The sequence below is a fragment of the Eucyclogobius newberryi genome, unplaced genomic scaffold (genome assembly GCF_026437365.1).
Source record: "Eucyclogobius newberryi isolate DKJ021-1_F unplaced genomic scaffold, fEucNew1.0.hap1 SCAF_12, whole genome shotgun sequence".
In the NCBI taxonomy this organism is placed as follows: Eukaryota; Metazoa; Chordata; class Actinopteri; order Gobiiformes; family Gobiidae; genus Eucyclogobius; species Eucyclogobius newberryi.
In genome coordinates this window covers 6,930,274-6,952,183 of record NW_027315746.1, presented here as the reverse complement: position 1 = coordinate 6,952,183, position 21,910 = coordinate 6,930,274, and the positions used below count along the sequence as shown (strand labels likewise).

The window sequence follows — 21,910 nt, the reverse complement described above, 5'->3', positions numbered from 1 at the left end:
CTAGTAGTAGCAGTAGTAGTAGTAGTAGTAGTAGCAGTAGTAGTAGTAGCAGTAGTAGTAGTAGTAGTAGTAGTAATAGTAGTAGTAGCAGCAGTAGCAGCAGTAGTAGTAGTAGTAGTAGTGCGGGGCAGGAAAAGCAATCAATTTGTCCTGGTTTCCTGCCTTTAGTGCGACGGGGGTCAGACCACAGACGCAGATACAGCTCGTGTCATTACAGAAGTATGTCCGCTCCGTTTAGGGCGGAGGACGTTAACGAGGTGCGATCCCATTACGGGAAGCATCTCCACAACAACAGCAGAATTATCACAAATACCTGTAGGTGCGCCGTAAAGCCACACGTGCGGGGCAGCTGGGCATTTCGCCGGAACCGTACGAGACGCCGTGTGGGTGTTTTTAAGGGGCATCAACGGGGTCAACGGGAGAAGAGTGTGTTGCACGTTATTGCAGTGACGTCATACAGCGCTGCAATTATGATTCATCGACTAATTGTGACCAGTCTAAACTAAATCTAAACTAAAACTGACTAATCGTATTTTGAGTCGTTATTTGGACTACGAAAAGACCTGTGGCATTATTAAGGCAAGACACTAATGGTGAATAGGAATTACCGTATTTTCCGGACTATAAGTCGCACCATTTTTCATAGTTTTGGCCGGGTGCGACTTATACTTATATTTATACTTATATACTTATACTCTGGAGTGACTTATATGTGATATTATTTATTCATTATTATTCATTTATTTGATTTATTTAAATTTACAGATATCAATTTGAAACTTTGCGTGTAGTTTACTCCGATCTTCAAACCAACTATTCTACTTCTTCTCTTGAGCACCTCCACCTAAAATTAACACATAACAGCGCCATCTAAAGGAGGCTTGAGCGCGCGACGGGGCCGAACGACACAACGGCTAACGCTCTTCGCTATAACGCTCTTCGCTTGCGCTAACGCTCTTCGCTTGCGCTAACACTCTTCGCTTGCGCTAACGCTCTTCGGTTATGCTAACGCGGCCCGGCAGCCTTATTAAACGCTGCAGTGAAAGCAATTTGTGCTCATTTCCCCGCGCACTTCCCAAAACGGTCGCAAAAAAAAAGAGAGGAATTCTTGTAAACGGGAACAACCCGAACTGGCTCCACGTCCAAATCTACATCTTAAATTGATTTGCTGTAACGAAACACGAATGTCCCCAGAGAAGATCGCAATGTTCCTATTTTCCTATAACAAAAGCGGTGTTGTGTTTTTTTGTTTTTTTTTACCGTCATTTCTTTATACGATGCCAAAGATGAAGAGGCGCGCGACGACGAGGAGAAAATTCGGTTTGTCGAGTGAGAGCCAGCGAAGTAACAAAGGCGATAAACATTTACGGACACTGCGGAACGGAGCCAAAGTCCTTAAAATGGAGCAATCACCCATGACATTAAGTAAGGACCGAGAAGACGAGATAAAAAGAACAATGTTGGAGGTGGTGGTGGTGGTTAGCCGCACAGAAGGTTCTAGGTTCGATCCCCAGTACATGACGATATCCTTACACGTTCTCCCCGTGTCTGGGCTAGGGCTGTGCCGATAAATCGAAAGATTGAAAGATCGTGCTCAAAACTCTGGTCGACCTTGACGATGGATCGACAGGTCAATCCTGCGGCAGTAACAGGTTCTGAGGAGGACTCGCAACAGGTCAATCGATTAATCGCAACTAATCGGTTCTTGAAATCATCGTCAACTCATTTGGTCATCGATAAACCGTTAACTGGTCGATATAAAGGTTCTAAAACACGCCAGGAGCTGAGAAAATAAGTTTATGACTCACGATTGATCTGTAATTCCATAATTCAGTTGTTATTTTTTTTTGTTCAGACATTTTTTCACAAAAATAATAACTATAAATAAATAAATAAACTCACCACGATATTAAAGCTCGTCTCTTTAGTCTCCTCGAGGTCCTTTCACTTTAAAGGAGACAAATTATGCTAAATCCACTTTAATGAACTTTGTTACAACAGTTTCCTCATCATTCCTTTACTCAAAGTTGTATTTGTTGATTAATTTTCTTCATGTTTGAGTTAATCCTGTTCCGTCCTCCAACTGAGGCTTGAGTGCTCGGAAAAGTACTGTTTCACCTACCACCTAACCCCGCCCACATAGGATCATATGAATAAAAACACATAAATGACAATCTGCTGCTTGTTACAGTGAAATGTCACTCTGGAGAGGCGGGGCTTATGTTGAGTTTGAACAGGAAGTCAATGGACCTGCTTCTATTACTAAGCCTTTTAGATCAATATTGCTGTTTACAATGAACAAATGTATGTAAACTAATAATGATCCACTTATGTTATAGTTCAATACTAAGTACCTGAAAAAAGCACAATATGTCTCCTTTAATAAGTACAAATGGACAGAAAGTCCTGTCTCTCTCCGGAAACATCTTCAGCTTCTCTTTCTCTCCAGTTGTGCTTCTGATCATTAAAATGTAAGTTACAGAAAGTAAACAAGTGTTTTCTCACTGGTAATGAGTGAAACATGCACCAGCAATTAGACCTGATGTTCGCTCCAAACTTTACATCTGGATTTCCTCAGGATTATTGCTGTCGACACAAAGATCCTGACACTCAATAACAGAAGTCGTATGTTTTCAATACGAGGGAAGAACATAGAATAAAAATCGATCCAAACAAGTAGTCGACTATTATCTATCCATCGAGGTACTCCTGACTTCCTGCTCCTGATGATTACAACTTTACAACTGCATTATCTTGCATAAAACCCTTATTAAACAATGTCTTTAAAATGTCTAAATCTGCAGAAATATTACGTTAAAATATTTACAATGAAATAAAACTATTACATTTTATTCAAGTCAGGTAAATTTACAGAAATACAAAATGACACAGAAAATATTAAAAAGTAAATCAAATACTGTAGAGAAAATGTTAAAAAGATTAAAAGCAACATAATTTTTTCCGATTTTCTTTGTTCAGATTTTTTTTTCTTAGATAAAAAAAAAAAAAAATTGGGATTTTTAAACATTTTTTCAGATTTGTCTTTAGTTCTTTAGAGACCCAAAGTGGCTGTAGTTCTCTAGTTTTCGCCCCTGAGCCCAGATGTGGTCATTGTGTTTTGGAGTAAACAGTGGGATGGACAAACAAACACACGTTGGAAAAACTCGACTGGCAGAGATTCCGTGTTGTTCGACGTGAAGCGAAGCCAAATACTCGGATTGGAAAATCACACACAACCTGCTGCATTAAATAAAGATTGTGCAACGATTCTGACTGAGGGGCATTATTCAAAACAGCTGCTTTTATAAGAAACACTCCCCAGCTTCTCTGACACTGCAGGAGCAAGAGAAAATACACGCTTTGTATATTTGTACTACACATACACAAATACACATACCGTGGCTTATGTACACACACACATGCGGCAGCCCAAAGGTCGAGGGCCAGACGGGGCCTTTCTGTGTGCAGTTTGCATGTTCTTCCTGTGTCTGGGTGGGTTTCCTCTGAGCGCTTTCATCATCACTAAGGCGACGCCCCCCGTGGCATTAAGGGGCGGGTCAAATGCAGAGGACAAATTTCACTACGGGCAAATAAAGTGCGCCTTAACTTAAAACAGGTCATTTTCTTGCTCTTAATGGTACTGGCAGCTCCATGTGAAAAACAATGACAAGTTACAGGTCAGATCTGTGGAGAGGCGAGTGTTCTGGAGCCATGACTGTGATTGGCTTTAGTGCCACACTCTCCATGTGGGGAAATCTCTTCGGCATTTCATGTTTTAGGAGTTAAAATAATGCTTATGTGTGGAAAACGCATTATTATTATTTTGCATCAGTCGGTGCTCCCACATCTGGACTAGCAACGGTGGGAATTACCATGGGGAAAAAACAAAAGCTAGCAACGTAGCCGATACGCGCATAGTAATGAATGTGATTTGACAGCAGGAATGTTCAGAATGAGTCCGGTAATAATGTATGGATTTAAAAACCTACAGAATCCTGCCTTTGGTGTGACAATTTGGTTCAATTTGAGTGTTTTCTGAGGCTCATAAACAGGATTAATGAAACTAGCGTGAAGGTAGCTGAATACCATATTTTTCGGACTATAAGTCGCACTGGAGTATAAGTCGTACCAGCCAAAAAATGCATAATAGAGGCGAAAAAACATATATAAGTCGCACTGGAGTATGAAATGCAGTTGCAAGTGTGAAAATAACAAATAATATCACATATAAGTCGCTCCTGAGTATAAGTATATAAGTATAAATATAAGTATAAGTCACACCCCGGCCAAAACTATGAAAAAAGGTGCGACTTGTAGTCTGGAAAATACGGTACAACTCAGCTTATGTTTTTGATGATGATAAAAAAAAACAAAAGTCCATTTTAGATCATAGTTGTCCTTTGTTCATCGTGAACCCGCTCACAGTTGTATTTTGACATGTAAAATCAGCACCGCCGCCCTTACATTTTTGCACAAATGAAAAAAAGAATCTGCTGCTCTTCCGTCGTCATTTTGTTTTCGATCACATTTACGACGCCTTCATTAACCGACCCGTAAACCGCGGCCGTTTGCGTTTGGGAGATTTCACCGTGGCACTAACAGGCACTTCCATCTTCTTCTTTTTAAAACCCCGGGCCTCTCAGAATGTCATAACATCACAACCTCTTTGCGTGGCCCGGCGGCGCTCTCTCCGGATGTTCTTAAATGCCTCGAGTGTCATTCACAGAGACGGCACATGTTCAGGAAGTCCACGGTGATCTTATGCATTACACGGGCTCGCGGCTTTACTCGAAAACCCCACTCAAGCCTTTACGAGCAGATAAGTGGCTCTGGCTCTCTCCGTCTGTACTTCTTTACTTCCTGATTGTTTTCTCAGCTGCAGATGCTCCGCTACAGGTCCATGTATAATTAAACAGGAGAGGGAAGAAGCACGGGCGGGGCGGGGCCGGGGGGGCATCGGGAGCGACGGAGGAGTTTGGGATTCCGCGGTTGGGCGAAAGTGCAAACGGGAGTCGTTGAGGTTTTGCGGACGGCGAGTTGAAGACCGTTCCGGGGAGAAAGACTTCGCACCATCGCCGTCCCGAAGGAGGAACCCGCAAAGGCCGAGGGAGGAGAACGTAACCAGATCTTGTGGCCCCGTCAGTGGTCTAGGGACGCCACGATTCATTGACTAATAGTGACCAGTCGACTATAAAAACGTTATCTGGACTATACAGGCTCTAAAACTCGAACGGGAAGATGTTTTATGGCGAAGGCGGTGGCATTATTACATCAAAATGTCCAAAAAAGAATGAAAAATGTCAGATTTTCGTCAATAATACACTTCAATTCATAAAATATTTTCTAACTAGAAGAGTTCAGTCGCCAATTTTCAAGCTTTATTCATTTATTTGGTTTGATAATTTAAAAAGGATTTAAAAAGTCGCAATGTACCACAGAAATACTCGTTTAACTAGTCGACCTCTAAAATCAGGTTTAGCTGCCGCTCTTGAGTTGAGTGTCAAGCCAAACTCTGACAAAACTGTGCAATCAGGTTTGTTCACCAATCCTCGACAACCAAATAAAAACTTCTCTCGCCTCAGAATAACAGTGTTTTGCGTGATATTTGGGCCTTTCTTTTCAGCCATGTTTGTTTCGATACTAGACGGACCGTGCGTGTCCCTGATTGGGTCAGTCACGCCCATTGCGTTAGTGTTGGAAGGGCGTATCCTCGGCTGAAGTAGATCCAGGCTCAGACATATATCGGCGTGAACAGAGTTTTTGAACGAATATTGCAAGAATTTAAATGTAAAGTTTTAATTTTCCCACATCTGAAGATTCATTTTCATCAATTTCAAATGTTTCTAGATTCTGGAGTCGTCAAACGTATCGAAAATACGGATACTAATCGATATCAATAATAGTATATACTCATTCTAAGTATAGTATAGTAAGAGACAAATCTGAAACAGAACAAAATGAACTGTTTAAGAAAGATCTAGAGCTCGAAAATGTCTATTATTTCAATTCTTGACCTTAATAAGAGCCTTTTTAATTGTGTTATCAAAAATTCCTATAGAGTATTTTCCCTAGTATTGAAGTCGAGTTTGAGATTTTAGTACGATAACTTCACGACTAGATTCTTGGTGGTATTTAGTCGGCCTGCGCGTTAAACTCCGTTCCCAAAAGTCTTCCATTCTCCGAGGTGTTTAAAACGGGATCACCTTTCTTATAACAAGCCTCCCTCTTCCCCGCCGTAACCGCCTGACCCCCTGTTCCACATTCATACACATCCCGGGACGCTGAGATCGCCCGGTTTGTGTTACACAGGGAAAACACGGGCCCAAATTGGAAACAGACTAAATGCGTGCGTGTCGTGGGTGAGTGCGAGCGGGCGTTCGGGCGCTTACCCTGCATGGTGACGGCCGTGGGCTCCGCGAACAGAGGGATGAGCAGCAGGTAGATGAGGTAGACGAACGACAGCCCATTGTACCGGAACAGGCAGGCTGCAACACACCAGGAACATACCATGAAGTTAAGACAAAGTTAAGACAGTTTTAAAGTTTTCGATCACGTTGACTGAGAGTCTGGTCTCTGGAGGCGGCAGGTGTGAGAGAAGGCAAACGCCCCCTCGTCTCGGTCAATGGTCCCTGATTTTAATCACTTTTCTACTTGTCCTCCTCTGTTTCTATTACCGTATTTTCTGGACTATAAGTCGCACCTTTTTTAATAGTTTTGGCCGGAGTGCGACTTATACTTATATTTATACTTATATACTTATACTCTGGAGCGACTTATATGTGATATTATTTGTTATGTTAACAATTGCAACCACATTTCATACTCCAGTGCAACTTATATATGTATTTTTCTTCTCTATTATGCATTTTTTGGTAGAAAATACGGTACTTTTGCGCTCGGTCTCAGTCCATGAGGTGGTTTTCTCTTTTGCCGTTGTCAGATATTGCAGAGTTAAAGTTTTCTTGCGTTGCGTTTTCTTTCTTGCACTCATCAGACGACACCTCGAAGGCAGACGACTTATGGATGTCGTGACGGAAGATATGAAGCTATTTGGTTTTATTTTACACGTTTTTACTGTTTTGGTCAATCGTCAAAACAAACACTAGATTAAACGGTCAAATACATCAAAACAGGAAGAGAAAAGACTAAGCAGAAGATAAGATGACGAGTTAGATGTTGTTTTGGTCTGATCTGGACTAGCGTTTCGAAAATATTAGACGCTAATTGATACTAAAACTAGTACCGAAACTAGATACTTACTACTACTACTACTACTACTACTACTACTACTACTACTACTACTACTACTACTACTACTACTACTACTACTACTACTACTACTACTACTACTACTACTACTACTACTACTACTACTACTACTACTACTACTACTACTACTACTACTACTACTACTACTACTACTACTACTACTACTACTACTACTACTACTACTACTACTACTACTACTACTACTACTACTACTACTACTACTACTACTACTACTACTACTACTACTACTACTACTACTACTACTACTACTACTACTACTACTACTACTACTACTACTACTACTACTACTACTACTACTACTACTACTACTACTACTACTACTACTACTACTACTACTACTACTACTATTTGTGTGGTTAGAAATCAGTATTGCGTGACAACACTAATCTGCAGTACAAGTTATAATAAAAAAAATATTTATAAAGTACAGTTTGGTGAAAGCTTCCATTATAACCACTCCGCTACAACATGTGGCACATCATTAAAGCCGTTAAAAGTTTCACGAGTGGGGAATCGGATCTCGCTCATAAAACACGCCTTAGCGCAGCGCGGCCGACGCAAAAACCCGCCGCTCGCTCCTCCATCACAAACGGCCCTCGCTCCAGCGCCGGCTCAGACACTTGCCCGCGGAGCCGTTAACCAGAGATAAGCCATTTGCACTTAATGTCGCGAGGCAATTAACGGTCGGAACAGTCAGCTGCTTTGGGCCCGCCGGGAGAAAGAAAAGCGGCCGCAGACTCCACGGGCGCCATTTTGGAGCCAACGGTCAAATGTAGGACTTTAAAAAGGTGCGCGTGACTTTTCTCGGTTGACTGAACACGTTCCCTGCTCAAGTCGGCTAAAAGAGGAAGGAAATTCAGCAACGCTCTCCTTGCTACAGTAGCTCTATGATCCGACCGTATATTTGAGCAGAAGTGCACTGACGAGACAAGTAAATGTGTAAAAAGGAAGAGTAGGTTCACAGTTTCATTCCCGAATCTCCAGCCAACTCGTTTTTGCTCTGGTCCATTTATGATCTCAATAAAATGGTCGACTATGAACAATTTTGCCAAGTTCCCGTTTTAGAATTTGATGTTGTTAGTTTTGACACCACCGTCCCACTCAATTTTATAATTTGTATTATTTTAAGAACTATGTACCTGGGCCTCAGAACCCCTGCCATGGACCGTATGGATGGATACCTACGGAGCATAGTTTTGGATACCTACGGAGCGTACGTTTGGATACCTACGGAGCATATGTTTGGATACCTACAGAGCATACGTTTGGATACCTACGGAGCATATGTTTGGATACCTACGGAGCATACGTTTGGATACCTACGGAGCATACGTTTGGATACCTACGGAGCATACGTTTGGATACCTACGGAGCATACGTTTGGATACCTACAGAGCATACGTTTGGATACCTACAGAGCATACTTTTGGATACCTACAGAGCATACTTTTGGATACCTACAGAGCATACTTTTGGATACCTACGGAGCATACGTTTGGATACCTACGGAGCATACGTTTGGATACCTACGGAGTATACTTTTGGATACCTACAGAGCATACTTTTGGATACCTACGGAGCATACGTTTGGATACCTACAGAGCATACTTTTGGATACCTACGGAGCATACGTTTGGATACCTACGGAGCATACGTTTGGATACCTACGGAGCATACGTTTGGATACCTACACCATAACTGACACACGAACCATGGGGGGAATCACACAAAAAATAAAAAAAACATAATATTAAAAGAAAAGTTTAAAGAATCGGGACTAAATGGGACAATTATTTTGAAACGTATGTGCCTAAAACTTTCTTTTCACGGGATTCCCTTTTTGTGTTATTTTTATTGTTTTAAATGTCCCAATCTATTTTCTCTGGCCCCCGCCCTCTTTTTTTCCTCTATTTTTTGTGTGTTATGTGTGAAAAAAATAAAATAAATGCAAATTTGATGGTGTTATGATTTCCGATGCAGGGGCTTGGCCTGTACAGCTCTAGAAGAGTCACTGTTTTTTAAAGAAATATCCAAACTTATGATCCACAAGTCAGACTTTATCATCATTTGTTTGGAATTGGCGCCACAAACTTGTCGTATTAATCTCATATCTTAAAAGTCTGTTAACTGACAACACCATCACAATCACGACTTTGGGGTTCAAGAACAGCACCACTTTCTGAGGCGATTGTGAAAAAATAGACAGAGAAGACGTTTTAGTTTTGTGTGGATAGTTCCAGCAATTACAGAGATAAGAACCATAAACCAGGTCAAGAAATTTGGCAGAAGTATTTGTTAATATCAAATTCTGAGTCTGATTTATTAAAGTTTTTAATCTAAAAAATGAGGCGAAATTCAAATTTTTAGGTACATTTTCAGTCAGATTTAGTTTACTCACAAACAAAATAAGACATCGAAAATCCACTCTGTAAATTTTGATAAATCTAATATGTTAACAAAATTAATGAAGAAATTTAAACCCGGCTTTGTCCATTTGTTACCTTTAAATGTCCCAAATTGGTGCGATTTTGGCCGTTTTTACTCATACAATGCCTTAAATCTATATGAAAACATGACACGATGAAAAACTTGTAATACATTTTTTTCTTACATTTATGTGCGTAAACTACCAGAAAAGTTTCAAATTTATATATTTAAATTTAATATTTTTTCCTATTCCCCTGCAGTTGTCTCGCCTTAAACAGCAAATTCCACTCTAAAATTGTGACCGTTTTAAACCCTACAATGTTGAAAGATCACGTTTACGTTTTAATTGTAAAGAAAGAAAAGAATAATAATAATCTTGAAAAACACGAATTCTGACTCTCATTTGCAGAATTGTTTCCATAGAGACATCTCCAAGCAGACGTGACATGGCGGACATGTTTGGGGTGTCCTTGCCAAACTATGTAGGCAATAAATGATTCAAACAACATAAAATAAATAAAATAAATAAAATAAATAAAATAAATAAAATAAATAAAATAAATAAAATAAAATAAATAAAATAAATAAAATAAATAAAATAAATAAAATAAATAAAATAAATAAAATAGGTTAGGTGTTTGCGGCGCATGTGTCCGCCGGACGTGTTTGGTCGTTTGTGAAACCCTGAGAGGACGAGTAAAAACACTTCCCAAAAGCATTGATGTGTTACAGAGTTACAGAGTGCACCTTTAATCATGGGCCCACTTAAAGCAGCCCATGTCATCACCCGCTACATCATTTAACACGTCCAAATGAAGCACTTCCATTTAACACGCGCACACATAAACACACACACACACAAACACACACACACATGCACACACACATACACACACGCACACACAAACACACCTAAACACACACGTACACACACACATAAACACACACACACACGCGCACGCACACACAAACACACCTAAACACACACGTACACACACACATAAACACACACACACACGCGCACGCACACACAAACACACCTAAACACACACGTACACACACACACATAAACACACACACACACACAAACAAACACACACACAAACACACACACACATGCACACACACATACACACACGCGCACGCACACACAAACACACCTAAACACACACACATAAACACACACACACATAGACGCTGATTGGGTAAAAGCACAGGAGACGACAGAGCGCAAAAAACCACGATAAAAGCTCTGGTTTGTTTCAATTGACTTAAATATGCTTCAAAGTGGAAGTTACAAAGGAACGAGGCCCATTGTTCTTACTTCATAAACATATAAGATATAAACAGTCCTTCTTAAACATCATGTCATCTTTTCTTGATTAGTCCATTTCCTGTAATCCAGGAGAGACTTCAGCCTAATGTGTGGAAATGTTATTTTATATGCTTTGTCTGAATCAAAAATAACTATTGATGAAGTAATTTGAGTCGGGGTTATACTTAAAAATAATAATAATGAGTATTCTAAGTTACAGAATACTTGAAACATTTGCAGCGGGTGCTTTTTTCTAATTGAAATGACCTTTGACACATTCCATCCACTCGCTAATTGTTTCAAAATTAGCCGGTCACTAAATTTACTCGCCAGTTGTGTCCGAAGACCACGAACGCTCGTGAAACGTTTCGAGAGTTCACACGCCAACATTTGAACCTGAGGAGTCTGCGTCAGTATCCATGGAAACGCCTAATGCCCGGTTTATCATTTTAGCAAGCAATACATCTATACAAGCTCCTTATGTAATAATTGCCAATTCCCCAACAGCTGTGAGTCTTTGTCACTGTGTCAAAACTGTTAAAGGGCACGTATGAAGAGCCGTGTAAGCACTGTCACGCTGCTTTGATGGATTTGATTTGACCGTGACAAGGATAAAGTAGGACTGCAGCTAACGACCATTTTGCTAAACTATTAGTCAAGCGATTCTTCTTCCAATTAATCGCTTCGTTGTTTAGAACGCGAAAAGCCTGTAATGTCATATATATACTAGATTTGACCCAGATGAAGAGCTCCCGTGTCCCGTGTCGTTTGGATGCACTTCCTGCTTGGTCCGAGTCGTTAGTCTTCTCTCACATGTTTTGTTGAGTCTGTTTCAAGTCCAGATAAAGATTATTTGATCTCTAAATGATCTCAGTCATTGATTAGTTGCGATTGATTGATTGGCTTGTTGCAGCCCTGGTTTAAAGGTGTAGCCCATCTATTCGTTTGAAGTCGCAGGGAAGAGTTAGTGGTTTTAGATCAATATTGTGATTTATGTCTTACTTCCTTAAAATAATGATCCACGACTGTCATGGATTATAACTATAACAGCAATATGTCTTCTTGAACCTTAGTTTGGTGGGATTGGACCTGGTAAATACAGTATTTGTCTTGGTTTTACATCAGTCAAGTTGCATTCAGTCAAACCAACTGAAACCAAAACAAACATGGCGGCGCAGACGGACGTACTTCACCTTACTTTAGGAGTATTCTGTATGTTTAAAAACGAGCACACAATGGCACTTTGTACATTTGTGGATGAGAAAGACGACTGGGCTGTTCTGAAAACTGGACGCTTGTGACGCTTCGACCAATCAGTGTGAAGTACTTATTTTAACGTCCCGACGGCTTTTGGCGAGACCCTGTCCAGTCCGATTCATGTGAAGAACTCGACTCAGAGACACAGATCAATCCGCCGTGAGCTCGTGTCATTTATACAGATGTAGGCCCTTGTTTACAATATGGTTGCTAAGTAACAGTAACCCATGTAATATCTGCTGCGCACGTCCAACCAACCAGGAAGTGACTTTATAAACAAAATAGTCAAAGTGGGGGAAAAACGTGAGTCTTAAATATAGTTGTTGTTGTTGTTGTTGTTGTTGTTGTTTTATGGCGGTTGGCATCCGAGTGTTGCATTACCGCCAGACTTTATTCCTCAGACTGTATTCCTTAGACTGTTGTTGCTGTTGTTATTGTTTTCCTTAAATATAGTCCCTACGTTTCAATGAAAAGTGCATTCGAACCCGTCACACGCACTTTAACTGGCGTCATACGCACTTTAACTGACGACATACACTTTAACTGACATCATACGCACTTTAACTGACGTCAAACGCACTTTAACTGATGTCATACACTTTAACTGACGTCATACACTTTAACTGACGTCATACACTTTAACTGACATCATACGCACTTTAACTGACGTCATACACTTTAACTGACGTCATACACTTTAACTGACGTCATACGCACTTTAACTGACGTCATACACACTTCAACTGACGTCATACACAGTTTAACTGACGTCAAACGCACTTTAACTGACGTCATACACTTTAACTGAGGTCATACGCACTTTAACTGACGTCATACGCACTTTAACTGACGTCATACGCACTTTAACTGACGTCTTACGCATTTTAACTGACTTCATATGCACTTTAACTGACGTCATACACTATAACTAACGTCATACGCACTTTAACTGACGTCTTACGCACTTTAACTGACGTCATATGCACTTTAACTGACGTCATACACTATAACTGACGTCATACGCACTTTAACTGACGTCATACACTATAACTGACGTCATACGCACTTTAACTGACGTCATACACTATAACTGACGTCATACACACTTTAACTGACGTCATACGCACTTTAACTGACGTCTTACGCACTTTAACTGACGTCATATGCACTTCCACACAGCATTTCCCCACGTTACCACCACCATACCAGCTAAACCCAGGCAAATATTTGAAGCCACATATTTGATAAGCCACAGCGGCGTGTGAGGAACAGGCCGTACCGCCGCGGACATGAACCTGACCCGCTGACCCCGGCCCCGCGCTTAGATCAACACTGAAGACCGTGGGTCGGGGGCGTGCCCATAGATCACCCGTGGGCGCTGGAGGCCGCTGAGAAATTACACGTTGCTGCCGAAAAACGCTGGCTTTTCATGCATCTGCCGCGCTCAATGGGCTTATTCATGCAGCCGGAGCCTCCCGGGGTCAAACGGAGCGTAATGCAAACCCAATGAAGACGAGAGAAAATATCAAAAAGTGCGGTTTTCCCCAACGCAAAACATGTGTCGAGTCGCAGTCCGATACTTTCTCAGATGTGTGTCGAACAGGCCGTTCCCGTAACTATCTGCACTTCTGTGGATACGATTCGATGGACGGATCCTCAGAACTGCGAAGGTTTTGAAATTCGGTTGTGGTAAAACATTTTGCGGTTTAATCCCCAAGACGATAAAACGATAACACGGGCTGCAATAAATAAAGAGCAGAAGGGCGTAATTATGAGTCGCACGTATCGTTTATTCGACCCTCTGCGGCTCAAATTGTTGCAAAAAATAACAAAACAGAAAAGTTATAAACTAAATGTTGAGAACCAAAGATTGTTGTTCCAGGTTTCATTTATTGAGCGATAAATCGATAAAGTAATCATCGTGATTAAGGGACTGACCGATCGAACCCAAGACACCAATGCAGCATCACAATGTAGCATCACAATGTAGCATCACAATGTAGCATCACAAGGTGGCTGCCCACAAGTCCGAAGGTTCTGTAGTCCAAAACCATGAGCCCCTCGCGGCTCGTGCGCCAGTTAGGGACCGTCTCTAAAGTACGTAAAGTGTTTGTTTAAAAATGTGTTATCTTAAAAAATATCAAACATATTTAAAAAAAAAAGAAAAAGTAAAAGGTGTGCGTGATACCTAGAGACTCAAACTACTATTATAACTTAGCGTTGTCTATCTAGGTTGGCTGACTTGGGAACTATTGAAAATAATCCTTGATCTTTAAATAATAGGGGTAATAAGGGTTAATTTCATTAATCCAAAAGGACTATGGCACCTAAGATTAGGATTGTTTTTTTAAACAAACACTTATTAGACCGTAATTTAGAGACGGTCCCTAACTGGCGCACCAAGCAGCACTTTAGCGCGTAGCTCCCGCACCGTGCTAGCGAACTTTCGGACTAACGAACCTTCGGACTAACGAACCTTCGGACTCGGGGGGGGTAACAATGTAGCATCACAACGTAGCATCACAATCTACTACCACAGCTAGATTGTATAGCTTTATGAATCCTAGTAATAGTTCTATGTGAACCCTTTCAGCTGAAAGACTGAGTTCATATTCATGCATCAGGAATATAAATATTTCTCTCTCTGCCTCTCTCTCCCTCCTCTCTGCCTCCTTTCTCCCTCCTCTCTGCCTCCTCTCTGCCTCCTCTGCATCTCTTTGGACACAGTCTTTCTTCTTGACCGTTGGCCCGTCTCGTCGTGACTCACCACAGGACGATTCCGACGCTGTGGATCAAAATAAACTCCTGTTGTTTTCGAGGTGTCAGATTACTGTGAGAATCAGAGGTGCGCTGGGATCATCAGGAGCTCGGCTTGATCTCTCCGCCTCCTCTCCGCCTCCTCTCCGCCTCCTCTCCGCCTCCTCTCTCCCTCCTCTCTCCCTCCTCTCTCCCTCCTCTCTGCCTCCTCCCTCCCTCCTCTCTGCCTCCTCCCTCCCTCCTCTCTGCCTCCTCCCTCCCTCCTCTCTGCCTCCTCCCTCCCTCCTCTCTGCCTCCTCTCTGCCTTCTCTCTGCCTCGTGTGCTGGGATCATCTGGGATGTTCTGTGTTGTTTCCATGTTTGTTTTCCTCAAGGCGAGACGCTGCAGGTGAATAGGGAAAAAAACTTAAATTTAAAGATAGCAATCTGAATGTTCTCCTGTCGATTACTGACATAAATGTGAGGAAAAAATGTATTACAAGTTTATCATCATGACATGTTGTCATATAGAAATAAGGCAGTTTGTGTGTAAAAATTGGCAAAATCGCACCTAATTGATACAGTTGAATCTGAAAAATGATCAGGTTTAAATTTCTTAGTTCATTTTAGATATAAAATAAATTACAGAGGGGATTTTGGGATTTTCTCTTTTTTTTGAGTGAACTAAATCTATTGAAAATTGGCCTAAAATGTCAAATTTTGCCTCATTTTTAGATGTAAAACTGTAATGAATCAGACTTAGAATTAGATAGCCACAAATCCTTCTGTACAAGCTGTCAAAATATTGTTGAATACAAGATTGTAGAGGAGCTGCTTTAAGGCCTGATCTTTATGTCTCTGTGGGAGAAAAATGGAATTTAAATAAACGACCTTTGAAGTTACAACGTTCCAGAAAAATCTATGACGTGGATTCAATGAAATATTTTAAAATAAGTAAACCAGGTTTGTGTTGTTTCCAGGTGAAAGCATTTATTGTGAAAGACCAAACTGACCAAAAATAAATAAATAAAATAAATAAATTACTGTTGGCCGCAGTGTCTCGCATAATACAAAAATGTGTCTATCTTCAGGAGGGAAATGAGAAAATTACACCGAATCCACTTAATGAAAAGCAGATTTACATCAAATTAAAATAACAAAACTTAAGTAAACAAGCAAAATGATGAAGCGATCCAAAAACAAGCAAATATAACCTTTAAAATAAATAAAAACATACATTAAAAGTGCACTATGAAAGGTTTCTGCTTGTGATTACATGACATTAATCTAATCTACCTTGTATTTACTCAATTAAAGGCGCCATTTAAACACAAATTCAAAACTCAAACACTCAAAAATTCAAAACTCAAAAATTCAAAACTCAAACATTCAAAATTCAAATATTCAAAACTCAAAAATTCAAAACTCAAAAATTCAAAATTCAAACATTCTAAACTCAAATATACAGAACTCAAAAATGCAAAACTCAAACATTCAAAACTCAAACATTCAAAACTCAAAAATTCAAAACGCAAAAATTCAAAACGCAAAAATTCAAAACGCAAAAATTCAAAACTCAAACATTCAAAACTCAAATATTCAAAACTCAAACATTCAAAACTCAAACATTCAAAACTCTAAAATTCAAAACTCAAACGCTCTAAAATTCAAAACTCAAGTCGTTTAAACACATGCGGTGTCGTTTTCAGAGTAAATCCTTCTCTCTTTACTGACGCTAAACTAAACTGAACTCACGGTGCCGAGAGCGTTTTAGCATTTTTCAGCGTTTTATCGGTGCCAGGACAAGCCGCGCACGGCAGATAACACAGGAATTCAACACACATCAGAGTCTTAACGGTTTAAAATTAATGTGAAGAATCCAAATAAAGTCTTGAACTCAGACGAGAACTGTACAAACACGGACAAAACACAGTCGCAAAAGTGGCATAAGCGTTAGAAAATGTTTAATTCTTATCATATTTGTGTAGTTTTTTGTGATAATTATGTTGTTTTCTATCATATTTATGTTTTTTTATCATAGGTATGCAGTTTTTCACAATAATTGTTTTTCATGATAATAATGTTGTTTTTCATTATAATTACATTGTTTTTCATCATATTTATATTGATTTTATGATAATTATGCAGTTTTTCATGATAATTGTCGTTTTTCATGATAATTATGTTATTTTTCATCATATTTATATAGATTTTATTACAATGATGTTGTTTTCCATGATAATTATGTTGTTTTTCATGATAATTATGCTGTTTTTCATCATATTTATGTTGATTTTATTACAATGATGTTATTTTTCATCACATTTAGGTTGTTTTTCATGATAATTGTGTTGTTTTTCATGATAATTATGTTATTTTTCGTCACATTTATGTTGTTTTTCATGATCATTATGTTGTTTTTTAACTGTAGAATCACATTTTCAACACAAACTAATAGCAGTTTCTTTATTATACCATGTGACCTTACACCACTCTTGATAGAGCTCTAGATTATTCTGAAACTGTTCGTAAAAGGTCAAATTGTACTTCAGTCACTAGTATCTAGTTGCAATACTATGACACTATTTCCCACACTTTGGACACGCCCAGTTCAAACCGCGACAGAAAAAACCCTGTCGTCATTTCCGATCCCGCTTCGATTGCGTTTGATCAGACTTGGCTTTGGCCCCGCCCCCCCGTCTTCATTCAGCACACACGGGGGGTGGGTGGGGGGGACGGCCACGCGGCGTCCGGCCCCCCGGGCGTGCGTCTGGCCCCCGGCTCTGTGTACACACGGCCCTGAATGGAGGTGATGTCAGACGGCCACAGGAAGCTCTTTCACTGCCGTGTATTAGGCGACTTACAGTAAAGCGGAGCGCGCGGCGGAGGAGGAGGCCCCGGCCAAAAAGACCAAAGTATTTACTGCCCCCGGGCGCGTACTGTTTGTTCAGCGCTGAGAGGTCAGAAAACGATAACGGTAAAAGAGAGAAAGAGGAGCGTTATTGAGGCCGGCGGCGGTGAGACGGCAGAAAAAAGCCCGTCTATAAAGTAAAGACTGCGATCAAAAGAGTTCAGCCTCATGTGACCGTGACGATGGAGAAATCTGATGATAACGACGGTGTTGGGCCAGAATAAAGACTATTCACAGTCACATGTCCAAAGGTTCTATAAGAGAATGTAGATTAACTGCATTAGAGTCGTCGCAAAACTAAAAGTACAAACTCGATTTGATGCTAAATCGCTGGGAAAAAAGTGCTTTAATTGTAAGTGAAAAAGTGCTTGGATTAAGTTGTACTTGTCTTGATTTTAGTATATTTTGAATGTTGTTAAAGAAAATTGTCAGTGGAACAAGCATAAAAGGTCTTGCTTCACTTGAAATGAGAAAATAACTTAACTAAGCTAAACATGACCTAATTCAAGCACTTATTCACACATTACCGTCATTTTTCCTGTTGACACTTCGATAACACAATTATAATTAAGAAACACACTTTGCTCGACAATAGAATGTAATTTATAGCACAAAATAATAGTATGTTCTTCATATCATCATGTGGTCTTGATCAGAAATCTGAAATAATTACGGCTCATGTGATTTTTTTCAGTATCGAGACGATACAAAAAGTCACATTTTTGTCCTGTTGGTGTGTTTAAAAACTACTAACACTAGTTTGAATTATCCGTTAGCATTCGTGTTTCGATACTTTTTAATAAACCCTAAATCATAAAAATGAGATAAAACTATATGATAATTATGGACTCATTGTTAAACGCAGCACTTTAAAACAGAATTTGCACATTTAAAAAAGTACTTTGCATATTTAAAAAAGTACTTTGCACATTTAAAAAAGTACTTTGCACGTTTAAAAAAGTACATTGCACATTTAAAAAAGTACTTTGCACGTTTCAAAAAGTACATTGCACATTTAAAAAAGTATTTTGTACATTTAAAAAAGTACATTGCACATTTAAAAAAGTACTTTGTACATTTAAAAAAGTACTTTGTACATTTAAAAAAGTATTTTGTACATTTAAAAAAGTACATTGCACATTTAAAAAAGTACTTTGTACATTTAAAAAAGTACTTTGTACATTTAAAAAAGTATTTTGTACATTTAAAAAAGTACATTGCACATTTAAAAAAGTACTTTGTACATTTAAAAAAGTACATTGCACATTTAAAAAAGTATTTTGTACATTTAAAAAAGTACATTGCACATTTAAAAAAGTACTTTGTACATTTAAAAAAGTACTTTGTACATTTAAAAAAGTATTTTGTACATTTAAAAAAGTACATTGCACATTTAAAAAAGTACTTTGTACATTAAAAAAAGTACTTTGTACATTTAAAAAAAATACTTTGCACATTTAAAAAAGTACATTGCACATAACGGTTTATTAACAAGTATTTATTTAGTCTTTCCTTTTTCCACTTCACCACAACTGTTCACTGCAGGTCTTTTTGAAGTGTTTGTGCAATATTTATGGTGCAATATCTGTTAAAGAATGTTTTAAGTGTTGATGTGTTTTGAGTGTATTTCAAGTGTTTTAGTGCATTGTGTTTAAACTACTGAACGTCACTCACTTCCTGTTCTTGTGTCCGGGTGACAAACGGGGGAAACACGCTCCAGTTAACTAATTTCACCTTATCTTTTGGACTAAAATCAATCTTAAAATTAAATACCAACACATCCGTCCGTCCTTTCAGTCAAAATCATGTTACGTACAAGATTATAACATTTTGTCGTGTGGAGGAGCGACTTTAACGTCTGCGTCGAGAAAACGATTATTGAAATCACAACGTCCCAGAGGAATCTACGGAAAAAGTGGAAGCGACGGAATCATTTTTGAAAACATTTTTTGAAGCATTTTTGTGTGTGAATAGTGTCAAATCTGCTCCTAGATTTGACACTATTCACACCCAAAAATGCTTCAAAAAATGCAATTTGCCTTTAATTTGCCAAACGGCGCCGCACTCCGCCGCTGGCGCCGCGACAGAACGTCCCCTCGCGGCGGCGTCATGGCGTGCCGCTCCGGGGCCCCTCGCTGCCGTGCCGGTGCCCTCCCACTCTACCGTTTCCACCGTCCCGTCAGTAACGTCTCGCGCTGACTGACAACGGCTCATTTGCACTTTGACAAAACATAAAATATTAACGGTATGTTTACGATAAAAGGAAAAGCGGCTCCCCTCTCTCCTCGCAACCGCATTATTAATTCATACTGTTAAAACGACTTTCCGACAATTAATGGGAGACGATGCATGGCCCCGGCGATTGCTGCTTTGGAAATAAAGAAGGCGTCGGTCTGACAAGCAATGCATTATGGGCCGTGCTGAGTGGCTTATCTATAGAAGGCGTGCGGTCGGCTTTAAAGAAGTACAGCCACAGAGTCTGGCGGGCGGCGGTGTGGGCGTGCGGTCGGCGGGCCACCACACGATTACCGGGCCGAGAGCGCCAACGCGAGGCCCGTTTAATAGACGCGCATTTGAGGCGTTGCCGCGGTGAAGCCACAAACGTCAGCATCCGCCGAGTCCGAGCGGGAGGAGAGGAAATGTCCGAGGCAGCGGCAGGAAGTGAAGACGGAGGAAGATACGCCGTTTTTCGGTCGTAACAGCGACATCAGTGCGAAGGCTGAAAGCGCCGTAGATTTCCTCCAAACACACAGTTGTGTTTGAAATTTCACAGGTTTGTATTGTTAAACGTAGATAGTAGTAGTAGATCCAAGGTCTCCTGCAGTGTTTTTGAGGCAATAAATCATCACCAGAGCTTTTGAATTACAGAAGAGTGGATGAAGGAAAAGTCTGTGAACACTTTTAACTCTGTTTATTGTATTTGTCGCTTGTGTTTCCTGCCGAGGGACAAATATATATGTATAAAATGTACTGTCCCTATCAAATAAATAATGCTTACATTAGCATGTCGGAGCGTGTTAGCTTTTGTTTATTTCCCCATGGTAATTCTCTCTGCTGCCAGTAGATGGAGCGCTCATATCAAATCTTGACTTCCAGACTGTATGTTTTTACACACGAGCGAAGAGTCTTGAGTAACGGCTCATGAACACTGTAAATAAAATAAAATAACACAAATAATGCATAAAAGACCCACATTAATGCCGCATGATAAAAATAATCAAAATGTGTCATGTAACCAAGAGTCTTCAGACTTTTGTCCTGAGGACAGTGTCTCTCTTTGACCCGGCCTGACCGCTCGTCCTTAAGCTGCACTGAGAGCTTTGTTCTATTACTGCATTTAACTGCTTAAATGGCCCCTGGAGGATAAATACAAGTATATTGATCGACTGATTGATCATTTCTGTGCAGCATTATGACGCTGCATTCATAACTCCCTGTTGTTCTTTTCATATAATACAATATATACAAAATACACTTACACGTATTTGAAATGGTACTTTACTGAGTGAGTGAGTGCGTGTGTGTGTGTGTGTGTGTGTGTGTGTTATGTGTGTGTGTGTTATGTGTTATGTGTGTGTTATGTGTGTGTGTTATGTGTGTGTGTGTGTGTGTGTTATGTGTTATGTGTTATGTGTTATGTGTGTGTTATGTGTGTGTGTTATGTGTGTGTGTGTGTGTTATGTGTTATGTGTTATGTGTGTGTTATGTGTGTGTGTTATGTGTGTGTGTGTGTGTGTGTTATGTGTTATGTGTGTGTGTTATGTATGTGTGTTATGTGTGTGTGTTATGTATGTGTGTGTTATGTATGTGTGTTATGTGTGTGTGTTATGTGTGTGTGTTATGTATGTGTGTGTTATGTGTTATGTGTGTGTTATGTGTTATGTGTGTGTTATGTGTGTGTGTGTGTGTGTTATGTGTGTGTTATGTGTGTGTGTGTTATGTGTTATGTGTGTGTGTTATGTGTGTGTGTGTGT

The 21,910-nt window shown here is 39.9% G+C and overlaps 1 protein-coding gene across 1 annotated transcript in view; it reads right to left on the bottom strand.

Annotated features, from left to right (window-relative positions):
* The window catches only part of piezo2b (piezo-type mechanosensitive ion channel component 2b), a 181,959-nt gene that overhangs the window by 152,021 nt on the left and 8,028 nt on the right, over positions 1-21,910 (bottom strand). Inside the window, exon 2 of the mRNA XM_072440697.1 lies at positions 6,390-6,485. Coding sequence (XP_072296798.1) covers positions 6,390-6,485 — 96 coding nt within the window. The remainder of the gene's footprint in view (positions 1-6,389; positions 6,486-21,910) is intronic.